The sequence below is a fragment of the Parasteatoda tepidariorum genome, chromosome 9, assembly GCF_043381705.1.
Source record: "Parasteatoda tepidariorum isolate YZ-2023 chromosome 9, CAS_Ptep_4.0, whole genome shotgun sequence".
Taxonomy (NCBI): domain Eukaryota; kingdom Metazoa; phylum Arthropoda; class Arachnida; order Araneae; family Theridiidae; genus Parasteatoda; species Parasteatoda tepidariorum.
This window is the reverse complement of record NC_092212.1, coordinates 61,049,815-61,068,152: the sequence shown is the minus strand read 5'-3', so window position 1 is coordinate 61,068,152 and position 18,338 is coordinate 61,049,815. Positions and strand designations below refer to the sequence as shown.

Genomic DNA, 18,338 nt, shown 5'->3' with positions numbered 1-18,338 from the left:
GAAATTTTGAAATTTATTTCGTTACATTTTCCATATCCCCAACACAATAAATTTATTAGATATATTTTTCTCACTCTCTCTTCTGATTCACTAATTTAAATGTTAATTTAAATTATTGAATTATTAATTTAAATGTTAAAATCGAACCTTCAAGAAAATACCTTGATATTCTAATTTCATCATTTAATTAACTGAAAACTAGGGACACGATTAAAAAAAAACTCACATGTAACAGAAACTATATTAGTTTCTAGACCATTGCAAAATGGTCAAATTTTTATTTCTTGTTACATTTTGAAATAAGAAAAATAATGGTGGATCTGCCTGTGTTACATGGAGAGGAAAACCACAAAATCCTCCCACGGTTAACCAAACGGCAATAAGATTTAACCCATGATCCGTCTACCCTTGAGGATATTTTACGCCAATACTGGGGTCAGTGCAAGCCAGTTGCAGAATTCATATTAATCAGCACCACTAGGATTCGAACCTGGGTCACCTCATTGGGGTCTGAATTCTCTATCCCCTGAGTCACTGTGGCTGAGGCATTAAGACATGTTGTAAATAAAGTAAAAATTTTGACTTTTGCCTATTTATGCATATAACATTATTATCTGAGAAAGTAAGATATTTTTGTGTAAAAAAAGTACAGCTTTGTACTTATAACTAAAAACCTGTCAGACATAATTAAATAGTTAAGTAATGGAGTGTTTATGTATCATCTGATACTATAAACATGAAGGAAAAAAAATTCAAAAATATGTTTATTTTATATATATATAGAGAGAGAGAGATAGAGAGAGAGATAGAGAGAGAGAGATAGATAGATAGATAGATAGATAGATAGATAGATAGATAGATAGAGATAGAAATAGAGAGAGAGATAATAGTGTTCTAAATCATGTGTATATATATATACACATGATTTAGAAATCATGTGACATGTAAACCTCTTATAATTTAAAATATATTTATATGTGCACTAGAAATAAAACATTCGGAAAATAACCTTACAAAACCTGTCTTTTGGAAGTAAATTGTAATGAAACTATGATATGAAAAACAGTATGAGGGATATATGGATTTTGCTAATACAAAGTTAGCAGAGATGAAATAAAGGTATGATAAATTTTTTATCCCTCAGACTCAACATATAATCTTAAAACCTAATTAGCTGGAATTCACTAAAACTTCAGCAACTTCACCCACTTTTCTATTCCTTTAAAAATTTATCTCCTTGCTCAAATACAGTGAAAGAAAAATCATAACACTAGCAGTAACTGAGATTTGCATATTTAAAAAACACTTCATGAAACATTTGCTTTAAATTATGGATGATAACATAATTTTGAAGAAAAAAAATAGATTTAAAAATATTATAACATAAGATATTTTCAATTTCATGTAATTAAAAAACTGTTTTAGGCAATATGTCCATAGTAATATTGATTTTATGTGGCAAGTAATATTGATTTTTTCCCCACCCACATTATGATTCAAAATCAATTATGAGAAAAACTAGTTGATTCTATTAAGAAAATTAAAGTAACAATAGGACCAAGTATTTTTGATAATGGTTCCTCATTCTTCCTGGCCTGGATGAGAGGATTTTCTTTTTCTGTAAAACAAGTTAAGCTGTTTTGAAACTATATGCCTTGCTTAGAAAGAATAAAAATAGTTCAAATAAAACTATATTAAACAAAAAAAATATTTACTTTTAGTAAAGCAATACAAAATGAATGGAAACAAAAAATATTAAAGTTTAAGTAAAGTAACATTTGACTATACATTTAATTTTAAATGCTTAAAATTTGTTTTATGAAATTACTCTTCTGTTTGATTCATCTCTTCACAGAAATTAATGTTTGTTGTTTCTCAGATACTTGGACAAGTCCAGCCTTCCAACCATTGGCTGTTGCGAATTAAGTCAGGAAGATTCGCCTTTTGTTCAATAAGAGAGCACGTATGCACGTCAATAAGAGAGTGAAAGTATGTCTTAGCTCAGAACCCCATGGATCGATGGCACCACAACACATTCATGAGGCCACTTCCTAAATTTAAACACAGATCTGAAGGGGAAGGAAATTTTTTATAGATCTCTCTATCCATTGAACTGCTCAGCAACCTTTTACAAAACTTTTGATTCGACAGATTTTATGAGCACAGATATTCCATGTACTTGCTCAGTCTTAGCGAACTTAAGAATTGAATTCTGGCCTTACTTGGCCCTCTAACTACTGGGCTACCATGGCACAGAAATTACTTATTAGATGGAAAAAAATCTATTCCAAAAATTTTCATGCAACATTGACAGAAATAACTCAAAAAGCCATTTATTTTTTAATTTCTTTAAATAGTTTTTTTTTTTTTTTTTTTTTTTTAAATCAATGTAAATGTAACGTTAGCAAAGTTTAAGAAAATCTTTTCAAGTACAATTTTAATTGTACTTGAAAATTATAATTAAATTGTATACACTTTGGTAAAAAATACTCAAGAATTTTTTTAAAATAAATATAGAAAAAAATTATGCGACAATGAGTTTTAATTATGTGACTAAATATTCCTTCACAGGTCACATCTCTTTGAAGAATGATTAATACTGCCAGCTCTAATTTAACCACCATACTGTAGGTATTACTTCTTCAGTATTGACTTTACATCTTTTTATATTGATTCTATCAACAACAAAAAAAAACTTCTGTACAAAAATATCTTCATACTATAAAGCACAAAACTGAGTATCTAGAATATCAAAAAGTGAACTTAGTCCTCTTTTTCCTAAAACTTTTAAAAACAAAGAAAAAGTATTAAAAAAAATTTTCTTTTAAAAAGTTCTGGAAAAAGAGAAACAATTGAAACATACATTTTGTTAACACAGTGCTTTGTATATGCTTAGTTAAAAGCATTATTTGACTTTTCTTTTTTGATCTATCAGGTATTTCTGTCCTTAAAAGGAATTAATTATAAATTAAATACATTTGAGCTACAAAATTGCTGACATAGAAAAGTTTAAGAAAGTATGCAAACAGTGCACTTAACCTCAGATTCATACACTTCTTAAGAAAAAGGCTGGAGAAAATAATAAGGTGGTCTGATTTGGACACTAAAGCCTGAGACTCAGACCTAAAACCTGAGAGTTTGCAGGTTTGCTTTAAACACTACTTTTTTCACTGAATACCATAATGAAAAATTAGTTTAATTCACAAAATCATCCGTTAATTTAATCAGACATTGGTTTAATAAAAATCAAGCTCTACACTGACGTTATTTCAATTTTATAAAAATGTGTACAAAAAAGTGACTTAGATTAAAATTTAACTGAGTTTACGAAAAAATAATTATAAACAAATATACACATTATTTAATTTGTATTTTATTTTAATAATGATTAACAAATATTAGAAAAGCTTGCAAGATTTAAAAAAAATATATTTAAAAATAGATAACAAGACAGCATATTTTTAAACAAAATTATAAAAATAAATTGCAAATACAAAAATTTTTTATAAAATATATATTCAATGTGCAAGATTTTTCCACAAGATAATCTCTCAAAAACAGCAAAACTCTGACCGGGCAGTTAATTTTTTCACCTAAAGGGAAAAATAAGAAATATAATAATATAATTTTTTAAAAATAGTGAATTATTGAAGGAAGGAATTATTAGTTAAATTTTACTATGGTTTAAAGTAGAGGAAAATAAAAATTCATTAATATTTGATATGGTTAAAAAAAAAATTCAGAAATTTGAAAACATCTAACTATAACATCTGTTAGGGTCTAAAAATAATTGTATCTTAACTTAACAAATGAAATTAATTCCTTCATAGAGAAACATTCAATTCAAGTACTCTACAGATTTTTGATGATTGATGAGGTATATACATTATATTTTATCCATAAAAATTCTTTAACTATAATTTGCTTATTCAACATTTTGCAAACCAATAAAACATAAATGAAGAATAAATTCTTTTTTTAAAAAAAAGGGCAAAATGTTTCTTTGAAGTAATAATGTAACAACAAAAAATAAGCAGAAATTTGAAATTATTTATTTCATAAAATGTCTGAAAATAATTGAATATGTAATAAATATGCTCAGAAATTTAAAAGCATCAAATTATAAAATTTTAGGATCTGAAAATAACTGTATTTTAACAAATGAGATTTTTATTATTCAGACATTAAAATTGTATTATTGCTAGATTAAATAAGTTAAAAAATAAAAATTTTATTAACAATAAAATAAAAATTTTAAATTTTATTAATATTAAAATTTAAAAAAATTTATTTTTAGATATACTCAACTTGTCATTAAAAATGCTACCTTTCTCAATTATAACAAATATAATTATATAATAATCAAAATATATAAACATATATAACAGTAATATAAAACAAAATATATAACAAAATATATATGATAGTCAAAATATACAATAATAAAAGTATGATAATCACAGTGTAAAGAAAGATAAACTTTCATTAATCACTAGTAAAATAGAACATGTAGGAAGAATCAGATAGAGCTGCTGATTAATATATTTATTTAGAACATAAAACTTATTTATACAAATAAAGATTTTGAGCAAACTCTAATATTTTAAAGACATTTAAAAAATATTAAGAGCAATTTAGAGTTAAATAGGCTCTATAAAAAGATAAAATACATATTATAAAAACAAAAATAATACAAAAGCTGAGACATCTGGAGTGAATGAGTGATAAAAGAGCAACAAAGAAAATAAATAGAAGAAGAGTAGGGAGAAAGAGAAAGGTTCAGCATCCCCGAAAAAGAAAGCTAGATAAGATGAGAGAAATTTTAAAAAAGATCAAAATCGAAAAATAAAGGTCAAGGATAGGAAAAAGTGGACCAGCTGCGTGGTAAAATAGACCAAGGTCCTTCAAGTAATGTAGAGCCAAGGGGTAAGTAAAAAATATTTTTAAAAACACATTGGATACACAAAAATAATTATTTATTCTATTTGAAAAAACTTAAATCTATATTTTTACAATTTAAATAAAAGTGGTTAGTAAAACATGAGAAAATTAAAAAATATCATGATAAAAAATAGTTAATTTAATTTATGTTAAATATTAAAACACATATGTTCATGTACTGTTAGGACAAAGGATAAGCAACTAAATATTTTGAAAAGAAATTTATTTAACAGACAGTTAGAAGTTAAAGTACATGTTTATTTTATTGCCATCTCTGCGATTTTTTCCCAGTAAAGCTGTAGATTTTCTTTAATAATTTCCTTAATGAGGTAAATTTTAAGGCTTACTATTCTATTTTTTAATTAAACTTGATTAACAATGATTTTTACCACTATATGTATCTGTGAATCAGGCAGTGAAGGTTTTAAGTACTGGCAAAATTAAACAAATAAATTTATATTAATATCCTTATATTTTGGGGGTCAGAAATCCGAATTCCTCAAAAAAAGTGTGTTTATTCAGAAAAAGTTCTTTTGCTTGTCTGATTTCATAGCTTAAAATATCGTCTGAACTAATTTGAGATAACTCCCTTGAACCATTGAGGCTTAGATAGTGAAGATCCGACCATTAGGTCAAAAGTTATTCAGGGTAGTCCATTTTTTGGCGCACTGTACATCCTTAATAGCTTAACAAAACCATATTTTAAACTTTATCGATCAATTGCTTAATAACTGGGTTTTGCTCCTGACACTTACAGACTAATAACCTATTTATAGCTATCAGTCATAAATAAATATAGTTTTGCATTAATGACAAAAATTAAACATTTTGTTAAATCTCATTATCCTATAATAACAGAAAGAGGGCAATTTTATTTAAACATAGAATATGCCTAGATATTTCCCCATGGAAGTATAAAATGAAACAGAGCTGACACCAGAACATAAGTATCCTGTTGAAAAGACAATAAAATGTTAAGTGATGTAGTGAAATTAAAATAACTTACCTTTGCATAAGTACAAAACATTCCTAGTAATACGCTGTACCAAAACTGAGTCCTTTTGTATTATCTTTAATAAGTAACTCTTTATCAAAATCTTTTGAACTAACAGGAACAAATTTTTGAATTTGAAACTCTTGTAATTTGCGTCTGCCTTCAGCATCATTGTGCATGTGCGTTAGAGATTTTACTATATCATTTTTTACTGAATCTGCAAGATTAAAAGAAAAGGATTAATAAGTCGAAAAATTTTAAAACATCAGAAATTCTGATTAATTTTTTATTAGCCTAGCCAAACAGAAAACAAAAAAGCATACACATCAGTGGTCCTATAAGTAAAGTTAAGCAAGGAAAAAACAATAACGCTATAAAAATCTGACTAATTGCATTGAAAAGATTTAGCATACAAAACTTAAAATCTTGTTTGATTGCTGGTCGAAAATTGAAAAAGTTTTCAATAAACTTCTTTCAACTCCTTTCTGTTTCTTCCAGCAATCAAAAAGGCTTTGATGCTTTGCACACTCACATTATTCAAGACTGATTAGACAGATTTTAATAATGTTTTTTTTTTGTTTCTCCCTTAAAAACTAATTTATAATCTCCAATATGAGTGCTTTTCTCTCTTCATTTTGATAAGGACTCTAAAAGTAAATATAAAAGGCTATCATTACAGAACATTATGTGTTTATGTATCATTAATTTGCTGTGTGAAAAATAAAAAAATACAATTTTCTTTTAAAAAATGCCTTTAAAAAAATAAACTTTGCGTCTAAGTTACCTAACAGCCATTAACCTTCAGCCAACAAAAATTATCTGAAGATTTACAAGATAAAGATAAAATTGTCTAGATGTATCATTAAAAAATTTGCGTGCTTACAAAATCAAATTTTAAAAAAGTAGTATTTTTTAAATTTCATGTCTCAGAAGCTATTTGATTGATTTGTCTCAAATTTCGCATTTTGCAATGTAAAATTACTTTAAAATGATGTAAAAAAATCCCTTACAATTCAAAATTTGTTTAACTATCATTAAACAAAATAATAAATACTTACTAATTTTTTTTCGCCTTGAATTATCTTTGGATTAATTTTGAAATTGAGTAAAAAATTTCAATTTGCCTAAAAGTTCTTGGGATATGGCGAAATACGCAAAAAGTAAAATTACATTAACTTGGATGGCTAACCTGACCAAATTATTAGGACCATATTTCCCAAATTGCAACTATTTTGGAAGTCAGAAATCAGAATCCATCGGCATTCCTTCAGAAAAACTATGTTTTTGTGTTTAAATTTGTATCTTAAATTATTGTCTGCACTTATTAACTAGCAGATGTGAGGTCACCCTCTCAAACTATTACGATTGAGTCCTATGTGTCAAGTTCCAATCATTAGATCAAAAGTTATTCAAGGTTGTCCTCTTTTTTTTGCACACTGTACTCCTAATGCCACAACAGGCACACATAACTGCTTCAGTGATGGACATTGATCGCGATATGCTATTGAATATATGAATGGAACTAGTATACTATTTTAGATCAACTTTTGACCAATGTATTTTGACCATTTTAGACCACAGAAAGATGACATTTTTAGTAAATATCAGAAACATATGAAACTTCTCTTGTAATCATTGTAATCCAATCTCTTGTAATCATTGTAATCCATCTTGTAATCCCACCCATCATTGTAAACTATATAATTGTAAAAATACAATACTTTGAAACTGGATGAATCATTTAGACCAGTGTTCCTCAACCTTTTTATCACCGCGAACCTGTCAACGTTTCATAATTTCACCACGGCCCTCTGGGGGGGGGGGAGAGTTATTGCTTATATTTTAGATTATTTTGATTTATTAATTTTAATTTAATTGTATTTAAACATGCCTCCAAAATAAAACACAGTTACACCAAAAAATAAACATCAAGTGATTTAACATTTTAACTTACTAGAACATTAAATTTATGAGAACCCTGAGCTTGTTTCTTTGCAATGAGACGGTTCTATCTGGGGGTAATCGGAGACAATGATACATTACAAACATAAAAAAAATTATGTCACTACCTTCGGGGGCCCTTTTTTTAAATAAATAAAATTTTAATGGAACACAAATATTTAAATTTGGAGTACAAACCTAGGAAATTAAATTCAGTTTCAATGAAATGTGCAGCCCGGTACCAATTGATCCACAAACACTGGGGAACACTGATTTAGACCAACCCAGTATTATGAAATATGAGTATTTCCCAGCATTCATTTTAAATTAATACATAGCAAAATTATTACCAGCAAAGTAAAACAAAAATATAAAAATAGTATACATACTATCTAACTTAGAGTTTACCACAAGAGGATATGGAGGCAATGGACCCCACGTTGTAAGAACAACAACTTCTTCGGCCAAGTGAGGATTACTGTCCAAAAAGTAAGCAAGACAATTTGCATCAACTGCAGCAGCATCCACTTTTTTCATTGTTACCATTTTAATAGAATTCAGGTGGGAACCTAATACAATAATAAATTCACAAATTATAAAAATTTGCTATTTGAGGATTATGCTATTAATTAAACTTTTTTAATTACTTTCCTTATATATTACCTACAAACTATCAACAATATCTTTTTTTTATAAACCTGTTAAAAACCCATATCAAAAACTAACTTAGTAACATTGAAAACTGAGGTAATTTATTTATTTCGTTATTGTTTAGTGCAAGCAAACTTAACTTATTTAAAATATATGCCTCAATATAGGAAAATGTGGCAATATAGAAATATAGGAAACGAAGCTTAGTTCCCTGCATTTTGGTACTTAATTATGTGTTAAATATTGCATCAAAATATTTACTCGAAATTTACTAACTAAACTTCCAAAGTGTTTTTAAGTAATTTTTTTTTATGAAAACTAACTCAAATACAGATTTCAATTTTTTTCCAGACAGTTATTTAAAAAAAAAATTTTTATAACATCTGAGTTTTTAGCCCCATAAAACCAAAAACTTTTAATCTGCTAAGTTTAAAAGCAAGTGTGTTTTGAAAAATAGAAAAAATAAAAAAATTTAAACAATGTCAAAAATAGAAAAAACAGAAAAATGTGTTTTTAAAATGAAAAAGAGAGTACTGCTATTATAATGTTTTAAAGATTTCGAAAAAAAAAATAATAGAGATTTAATACACCAACTTTCGATATTTTTAGACTACTTTGATCAAAAAGTACTTAATTTTGACAAACAAGGTGGGTTTGAGGCGGAACCATTGTCAAAAAATTAATACTCAAATTTGTATATCTCATGCCGTAATAACATTGTATAAAAATATCCGAATGTGGATGGCCACATAAAAATGAAAATAAACTGCCAAGAAATAACTGCTCCATTATAATAATAAAATAACCACTAAAATAACAGCAAAGAAAACGACCTTGAAACGACGTGAATTTATGACGGGATTGCAGAGAATCATAGTCATTAAGAATTGATCACTCAAATTTAAACTTCGAGTGTCGCAATATTATTGTATTAAAAATACCAAGTTTAAAAAATCATGTAGAGATTGCCAAAAAAACGATAAATAACTATTAAAAAAATCATAAGAAAAAGATGAGGATTAACAATGGAATCGTCGTTAATCGAGGGCATCAAGAAGTGATAACTAATTTTAACTCCATACGTCATAATAAATATCATAAAAATACCATAATTTGAAAAATCACATGAAAAAAAAGATGAAAACAATTGAAAATATAAACTGTTAGATGTTACCAGCAATTTTTGCTACAGTGTTTTTCTGTAACTAGCATTTGATCTTTATAAATAGCAATTTGCTACTTGCAAGTTGACAAAATCTTGCCCTGAACAGGTGCATACATAAATAAATCAAACTATNAATCATTAGATCAAAAGTTATTCAAGGTTGTCCTCTTTTTTTTTGCACACTGTACTCCTATGCCACAACAGGCACACATAACTGCTTCAGTGATGGACATTGATAGCGATATGCTATTGAATATATGGATGGAACTAGTATACTATTTTAGATCAACTTTTGACTAATGTATTTTGACCATTTTAGACCAACGTAAGACCACATTTTTAGTAAATATCAGAAACATATGAAACTTCTCTTGTACCCACCCATCATTGTAAACTATATACTTGTAAAAATACAATACTTTGAAACTGGATGAATCATTTAGACCAGTGTTCCCCAACCTTTTTATCACCGCGAACCTGTCAACGTTTGAGAATTTTACCGCGGCCCTCTGGGGGGAGGGACATTGATTGCTTATATTTTAAATAATTTTGATTTATTAATTTTAATTTAATTGTATTTAAACATGCCTTCAAAATAAAACACAGTTACACCAAAAAATAAACATTAAGTGATTTAACATTTTAACTTACTAGAATGTTAAATTTATGAGAACCATGAGCTTGTTTCTTTGCAATGAGACGGTTCTATCTGGGGGTAATCGGAGACAATGATACATTACAAACATTAAAAAAATTATGTCACTACCTTCGGGGGGCCCTTTTTTTAAATAAATAAAACTTTAATGGAACACAGATATTTTAATTTGGAGTATAAACCTAGGAATTTAAATTCAGTTTCAATGCAATGTGCAGCCCGATACCATTTGATCCACAAACACAGGGGAACATTGGTTTAGACCAACCCAGTATCATGAAATATGAGTATTTTCCAGCATACATTTTAAGTTAATACATAGCAAAATTATTACCAGCAAAGTAAAACAAAAATAAAAAAAAAATTTAAAAAATAGTATACATACTATCTAACTTAGAGTTTACCACAAGAGGGTATGGAGGCAATGGACCCCACGTTGTAAGAACAACAACTTCTTTGGCCAAGTGAGGATTACTGTCCAAAAAGTAAGCAAGACAATTTGCATCAACTGCAGCAGCATCCACTTTTTTCATTGTTACCATTTTAATAGAATTCAGGTGGGAACCTAATACAATAATAAATGCACAAATTATAAAATTTTCCTATTTGAGGATTATGCTATTAATTAAACTTTTTTAATTACTTTCCTTATATATTATCTACAAATTATCAACAATATCTTTTTTTTTATAAACCTGTTAAAAACCCATATCAAAAGCTAACTAATTCTTAGTAACACTGAAAACTGAGCTAATTTATTTATTTCGTTATTGTTTAGTGCAAGCAAACTCAACTTATTAAAAATATATGCCTCAATATAGAAAAATATGGCAATATAGAAATACAGGAAACAAAGCTTAGTTCCCTGCATTTTGGTACTTAATTATATGTTAAATATTGCATCAAAATATTTACTCGAAATTTACTAACTGAACTTCCAAAGTGTTTTTAAATATTTTTTTTTATGAAAACTAACAATTAAAATACAGATTTCAATTTTTTTCCAGACAATTATTTCTAAAAAAATTGTCGAGTTTTCAGCCTCATAAAACCAAAAAATTTTAATCTGCTAAGTTGAAAAGCAAGTGTATTTCAAAAAATAGAAAAAATAAAAAAACTAAAACAATGTCAAAAATAAAAAAAACAGAAAAATGCGTTCTTAAAATGAAAAAGAGAGTACTGCTATTATAATGCTTTGAAGATTTTTTAATAAAAATGATAATAGAAATTTCATACACCAACTTTTGATATTTTTAGACCACTTTGATCAAAAAGTACTTAATTTTGACAAACAAGGTGGGTTTGAGATGGAACCATCGTCAAAAAATTAATACTAAAATTTGTAAATCTCATGTCGTAATAACATTGTATAAAAATATCCGAATGTGGATGGCTACGTAAAAATGAAAATAAACTGCCAAGAAATAACTGCTCCATTATAATAATAAAATAACCACTAAAATAACAACAAAGAAAACGACTTTGAAACAACGTGAATTAATGATGGGATAGCAGAGAATCATAGTTATTAAGAATTGATCACTCAAATTTAAACTTCGAGTGTCGCAATATTATCGTATTAAAAATACCAAGTTTAAAAAATCATGTAGAGATCGTCAAAAAAACGATAAATAACTATTGAAAAAATTATAGGAAAAAGATGAGGATTAACAATGGAATCGTCGTTAATCGAGGGCATCAAGAAGTGATAACTAATTTTAACTCCATGCGTCATAATAAATATCATAATTTGAAAAATCACATGAAAAACTATTGAAAATATAAACTGTTAGATGTTACCAGCAATTTTTGCTACAGTGTTTTTCTGTAACTAGCATTTGGTCTTTTTAAATAGCAATTTGCTACTTGCAAGTTGACAAAATCTTGCCCTGAACAGGTGCATACATAAATAAATCAAACTATATATATACAAACTATATATACAAACTATATATACGTAAAAACATGAATATAAATATCAAAACATCAACAGGAATATCAATATAAAAATAAATGTAAATTACCTCCAGCTATACCATGGAAATAATTTAATCAATAAACTTAAAATATTAAATAATAATTATTTTAGAAACAAATAATAAAAATACCTGAACATAAAATGTTTCCAAAAAAGGAAGCATTTTCACCAAGCTCCTTTAAGTTTGAAAGAGTAATAGTATGACCACTCAGAGATTCATTATTACTGTAAGCCCATTTGCAACCACGGAGATCAATAAAATCCTTTACTTTTTCACTAAAATTCAATGAAATATAAATTAAAGAGACAACTGGTTTGAAGATAAAGTAAATTAAACAACTTCATGAGCATAATACTGTCAGTGATAAAATAAATCAAATAATAAGATAAATTTAATTTAAAAAAATTTAATAAGTTAACCTTAAATAGATTAAATCCTGTTTCCCTCTTCACTATGATTCAATGAAATACAAATTAACCAAATAAATAGTTTGAAAGACATGTAAATTTAACATCTAAAAGACCATAATGCTACCAAATAAGTAATAAATTGTTACTAATTATTTTATAATGATATAAAGGATAATAAGTTACTTAATAATAATGTTTCTTAAGAAGTTCATAGTAATAAAAAACGGGAAATTAACACTAATAAAAAAGTAATTATAAAAAAATTAGTTGAAACCTACAAACAACTACTTAGCAATGAGGGAATATTAAAATTACATGCATCTTTAGATATGAATTATTTCATATTTTTCAAAAGATTTATAAGAAATTAAATTTTATTAAGACAAATTATTTTTTACTCAGAATAGAAAATGAGAATTATATCTATATATTTTTTAAGAGTATAAAATATAATTCTAAGAAGTTGATACATAAAACAGCAATTTTCCCTTTTATTTCAGTTTTGCATTCAAAAGATGAAATATTGAAAATCATATGCACAAAAGAGTTTCATTTAAAATATCTTAACCTGAGGGATAATCAATCAAAATGATTCTTAAAATGGTGATGCAAATACTGTAAATTGAATAACATTACTTCAATTTAGAACTAATATGTGGTTTTATTTGTTCCTTAAGCAATTACCACCTCCTAATTGGACATGTCATACATTCTTAATCCCATTAAAGTGACAATTCAACTTTTAACTTGTATTAGCTAATTCAACTTTCAGCTAATATTAAAAATAATCCAACAAAATCTTAAAAATCTTCATAACTTATGGATATTATAAAGCAAGGCTAATGAGACTGGTGTGATAAACACTAACATGTAATATAATTAGAATAAAATAGCTAAGTTTTGTTTATTCTGCAAATCACAGCAATACAAAAAATAAAAAAGAAAAGAAATGCAATGAACTATAGAGAAATGAAACAACATAATTCATTAATTAAAACTTCTTAATTAAACAAAATAATTATAAGTATATTACTTTATATGAAGATCTTATTTAAAAAGTGATCCAAATCCAGTTTTATTCATTTTAAGTGCCTTAAAAGCTAATGAATACATTGTTTTTTATCATGTCTAAGTTTTGGTAGTAAGTTACAGATGTACTAGTTTTAAAACATGATAGAAATTACTTGTATGAACATGAAATTAAGGTCAAATGAATGTGTCCCCCTGTTACTCCATAGTTCTCAAGGGTGGAATTGTTATTTTCTTTTTCGCCATAAACTAATAGTCATTTTTACATCGGGTTACTTAGGCATATTAGGAACTTACGTCATTAATACATTAGAGAACTTAAAATTTAAACAACATTCAATTTTGAGCATTTGTTTGAAAAGGTTTTTACATGCAACTATACATGCAAAAATTTAAATAATGCAAGCAACCACCTTTAGGTAAAATTCAACTTTTTATCTTCCATTCCACTGCAATTTGAATTGCTGATACTTTCTCAGTCTGCATGGCAGTTGATAGGAAACAACTCTCTTTTCTGTTGCAAATGATTAAATATGAAGAATTTATTTTTTATCCTATTACAAATAAAATAAATGGGTTATAATATAGATTTGTTTTAGTCTGTATTATCTTCGACCTTAATTTAATTAGAAAAAATCTTCCCTATTTAATAATCAACAATGTGGAGAAAAAAAATTTTATTAAATATATAAGTTTTAATGTTTTTAAATATAGTGTTATAGGAAGAGCTTTGTTCTAAAATGTTGATTACTTTAGTTTTTTTAAGAGACAGTGGCGATAGCAAAACTCTTAGGTAAAATATCTCTCCCAATAATTTACCACCTTTTGAGAATATTGTCTCTTTTTACAGGAACTAATTTGAGCAGCAGTTTCGTTCAGTAAAGGTACATTTATTTTTGGGTTGGCACAATAGCAATTTCTGGGATGGGTGCAATAGCAATAGTGTCATTCAACTGCTCCAAACTATCCAGGCAACCTTTACCATAAAAAAACATTTGTGTATGGTAAACTGAGCAAATATATAGAGAGCGCTAACCCTTAATCTTTAAAAAAGAAGAAGAAAAAAAAGAAGAAGAAAAACATCAATGTAGGATATGTAAATTCAGAAACAAATCTTTCTAATTCCTCATAAGTAAAAACATAATTCCATAGCAATTGTAACTGCCACAGAACTAAAAACTAAATTAGAAAAAGTATTGTGAACAAATCACCCTGCTATTGGTCAAAATTTGATGCAACATATAGCAATATGAATTTTATAGAACCAACTTATCAGTGTAATAAACACTCCATTTTAAAGAAATAGAAGCGGTCAAAAATAAGAAGAAAAACTAATGTTATAAATAAAACTCCCGAGATTCAAGGATCATGAAAATTTAAAACACATTTGTTTTAGGTTAATTTTTAATTGCAAGTAAATAAAAATTCAATAGATGAATAATGAATGAGCAGTTTATCAATATCTTAACTGCTAAAATACAAAATGAGGTAAATTAGAAATCGTATATCAATGGTAGGGGTTTATTGTTTTGTTTAAAGGAAGAAAAAAACAACAATTTAAATGCTGAAAAAATGAAAATTGAAACTAAGAGTACATTGAGCATCCTGATCTTATAACATTTATTCCTCTAAACTATTTCATTCAAATACTGTCACACTTAATCTTAATGCAAAACATAATATTGTAAATTTCTTTATAACTGTTAAGTTGATGGAATTAATTTGTATATAAAATTTAATTATACAATTGAATTATTAGTTAAGCAGATAGTTAAACAATACTATAAATTCATTTCTTTAATTTATTTGCTTGAATAGTCACATAAAAGCATTTAGATTTCCATGTACCTATAGAAACTTTTAATAAGTTAAATGCATTTTAAATAGGTGAGGGAGAAAGAAAAAAAATTTTAAAATAAAAGTTGCAGGTTTTTTTACCAGCAAACCAACCATTAAACTTATAATACAAACATAAACAATATGAATATCGAAATAAACTTCAGAAACAAAGTGCTTACAACTCACATTCTAAACCTAAAAATATAATTTTTAATGCACCAATTATCATATCAAAAAATAAAGATCAAATAAACAATATTTATCAATAAAATAAACAATATCAAAAATAAAGATCAAATAAACAATATTGTTATCAAATGAACATAAACAGAACTCTTCAAAATTTATAGTTTCAATAATAAGTATAAAAACAAAATAATTATAATGACAAATACAATTTTATGCATTCAATCAGCACAAATAATATTCAATAATTTGAAAAATAACTAGAATTTTGATAATTAAATATTTACCTCAAGTCTTTATGCATTATAACATCAACATATAAAGCAGAATTCAGACCATTATGAGCATGTTTATGTAATGGAGCCACAGGAAGAAGTTCTACAGGACTTGAATTTGTAAGTAGTTTGCTATATACAGTATTAGTCATCCAAGCTAAATGAAAATAAAATTAAAAAATCAATAACAGTCAGTCATCCAAGCTAAATGAAAATAAAATTAAAAAATCAATAACAGTAAAGCATTTTTTCGCCTCTAAAAAAAATTTGGTTCATTTACATATATAACACAACTTAGCTATAAGAAATAGCAGAGCTCATTCTAGGCAGGGTAAACAGGGCGCAGCACCCTGCTGTCCTTTTAGTCAAAAGAATCCACCCTGTTGCCCCTGAAGTAAATTAGCGTCCTGATGTAATAAGACTTCATACCCTTTTTGCCCTTTCTTTCCTCAACGCTTTATTTTTTCCCCAAACTCTACAGTGGATTTCTCAAACTTTTATTTTTGACTCTTTTTATTTAGTTTGTCATTGCTGTCAATACATAGATTTATATGAGAAAGGAAAAATAGCCAACACACCCCCTTGTTGCACTTGTCTTTGAAAGTTTGCAGTTACTTCCACTATCATTAAATCATAATTATTATTAATCATTTTAATTATTAAATCATAACTACAGACACTTAAAAACATACATTTATTATTTTATTAATATATGCATGCATTTTAAATAAATTACCAAGCTAATTAGCTCAATACATATGTTAATTTATTAATGAAAATTACTAATTAATATGATTGCTTTGCTACTTTCAGTAAAGTAAAAAAAAAAAATTCTTTTACTAATTGACAATGCTTTTTAATAGAATGTGTAAAGCCCATGGAAAGAAATTATTGCCTTTTTAGAATAATAATGCCCTTTTTTTAAACTTTTGCACCCTGTCCTTTTTTTCTGCTTAGAATGAGCTCTGATATAGTAATGATACTTGAACTTCTTGTACCTAATAACATAAATGTTATGTTAAATATCTAAATGAGGAATTTCTTCATTCCACAAGGCTTTGTCATGAATTCAGTTTCAAAATGTCGAAAATAAGGGTATTTTTTTAAACATTGCATCTGGGAACTCAACGCCAGCAGAAAACTTACAAAAACTCTAATAAGACTGAGAATTGGGCACTTAAGGAGGATGAAAATTCAGGAGAATTTTCATCCTCCTTAAGTGCCCAACCAGAATGTGCACCTCCTTAAGGAACCAGAATGTGCACCAACAGTAAAATCTGCTTAAACACCAAACTGAGACCTGATCATGTTTCATGTGCCCTACCGTAATGGCTGCAATATATCAAATTGGTGATTGTCCCAAAGAGGACCTCTATGTGGACAATTGCATGCAGATAGTTGAGACTGTGCGTACCACCCACGACACTATTTAGTCGACTGTCCATGGACACGACAACCCACCAACCAATGTTTTTAATGTTGTAGTTATCCCAATAAAAAGTTTTTCCCTTAAAAAAATTTAAATTCTCGTTTCATAAGATTTCAGATTCCATGCTTCAAAAACTGTTGCGTTTATGATAACTGATTTGTTTTTCAATGGAAAATTGAGGAATCTTTCTAGTTTGTCAGTCACTATAAAAAAATTTTATTTTACCTAGTTGGACAGCAAACAAAATACACAAAAGTAAGAAAAGCTAGAGAATTTTTTTTAACACATATATGCAAAATTAAACACAAGAGCAATGTTAATAATAAATTGATGATTTCATGATAGGACTCTTAAGACAACAATAAAAACTGCTCATGTTTATATTAATTTATATAAAATATGAAACGCTGAAAAAACATTTAGGTATTGCAAAGAGAATCAAGCAATGTAAGAAAAAATTTCAGTATGCATAATAAAATTTTAGTATAAAGTAGTTGTTCAAAATGAAGATCTACTATATCTCACCTAAATCTAAATATCCTGAAAGAAATGGATCTTCTCTATCAAGAGGAGGTCCTTCCCATCTTGATTCATAAAGAAGAGTTGAATGAATTCCTAATTTATCTTCTAAATAATGAAGAATCATTTGAAAATATTCCACAGGAATACTGGGAGCAAGGTATGTCCCTGCTCTTAAAGTTATCATATTTAAAACTAGTAGTAATTTGTATATTACGGTTAGATTAAATCCCCAGTCCGTTTATTGTATTCACTTTTCTGTCTCAAAACAGCAACACTGCCGCAAGCGCGAGCACACTTTGACAGCGTGATGATTGATATTACG

At 27.2% G+C, this 18,338-nt stretch overlaps 1 protein-coding gene across 2 annotated transcripts; it reads right to left on the bottom strand.

The window, feature by feature from the left end:
- Nucleotides 1-3,353: 3,353 nt before the first annotated feature.
- On the bottom strand, nucleotides 3,354-18,331 carry LOC107455235 (uncharacterized). 2 transcript variants are annotated; one of them, XM_071184765.1, is made up of 6 exons: nucleotides 18,020-18,331; nucleotides 16,078-16,222; nucleotides 12,456-12,601; nucleotides 8,266-8,445; nucleotides 5,948-6,152; nucleotides 3,354-3,593 (listed from the first exon to the last, which is right to left on the bottom strand). In XM_071184765.1, exons 1-5 carry the CDS (start codon nucleotides 18,198-18,200, stop codon nucleotides 5,971-5,973), a joined length of 834 nt encoding a protein of 277 aa, XP_071040866.1. In that variant the 5' UTR covers nucleotides 18,201-18,331; the 3' UTR covers nucleotides 3,354-3,593; nucleotides 5,948-5,970. The 2 variants fall into 2 exon arrangements, with proteins under 2 accessions (XP_071040866.1, XP_042901676.1); XM_043045742.2 differs by lacking the exon at nucleotides 8,266-8,445 and adding an exon at nucleotides 10,733-10,912 and having other exon boundaries at nucleotides 18,020-18,330.
- Between the last annotated feature and the right edge of the window lie 7 nt (nucleotides 18,332-18,338).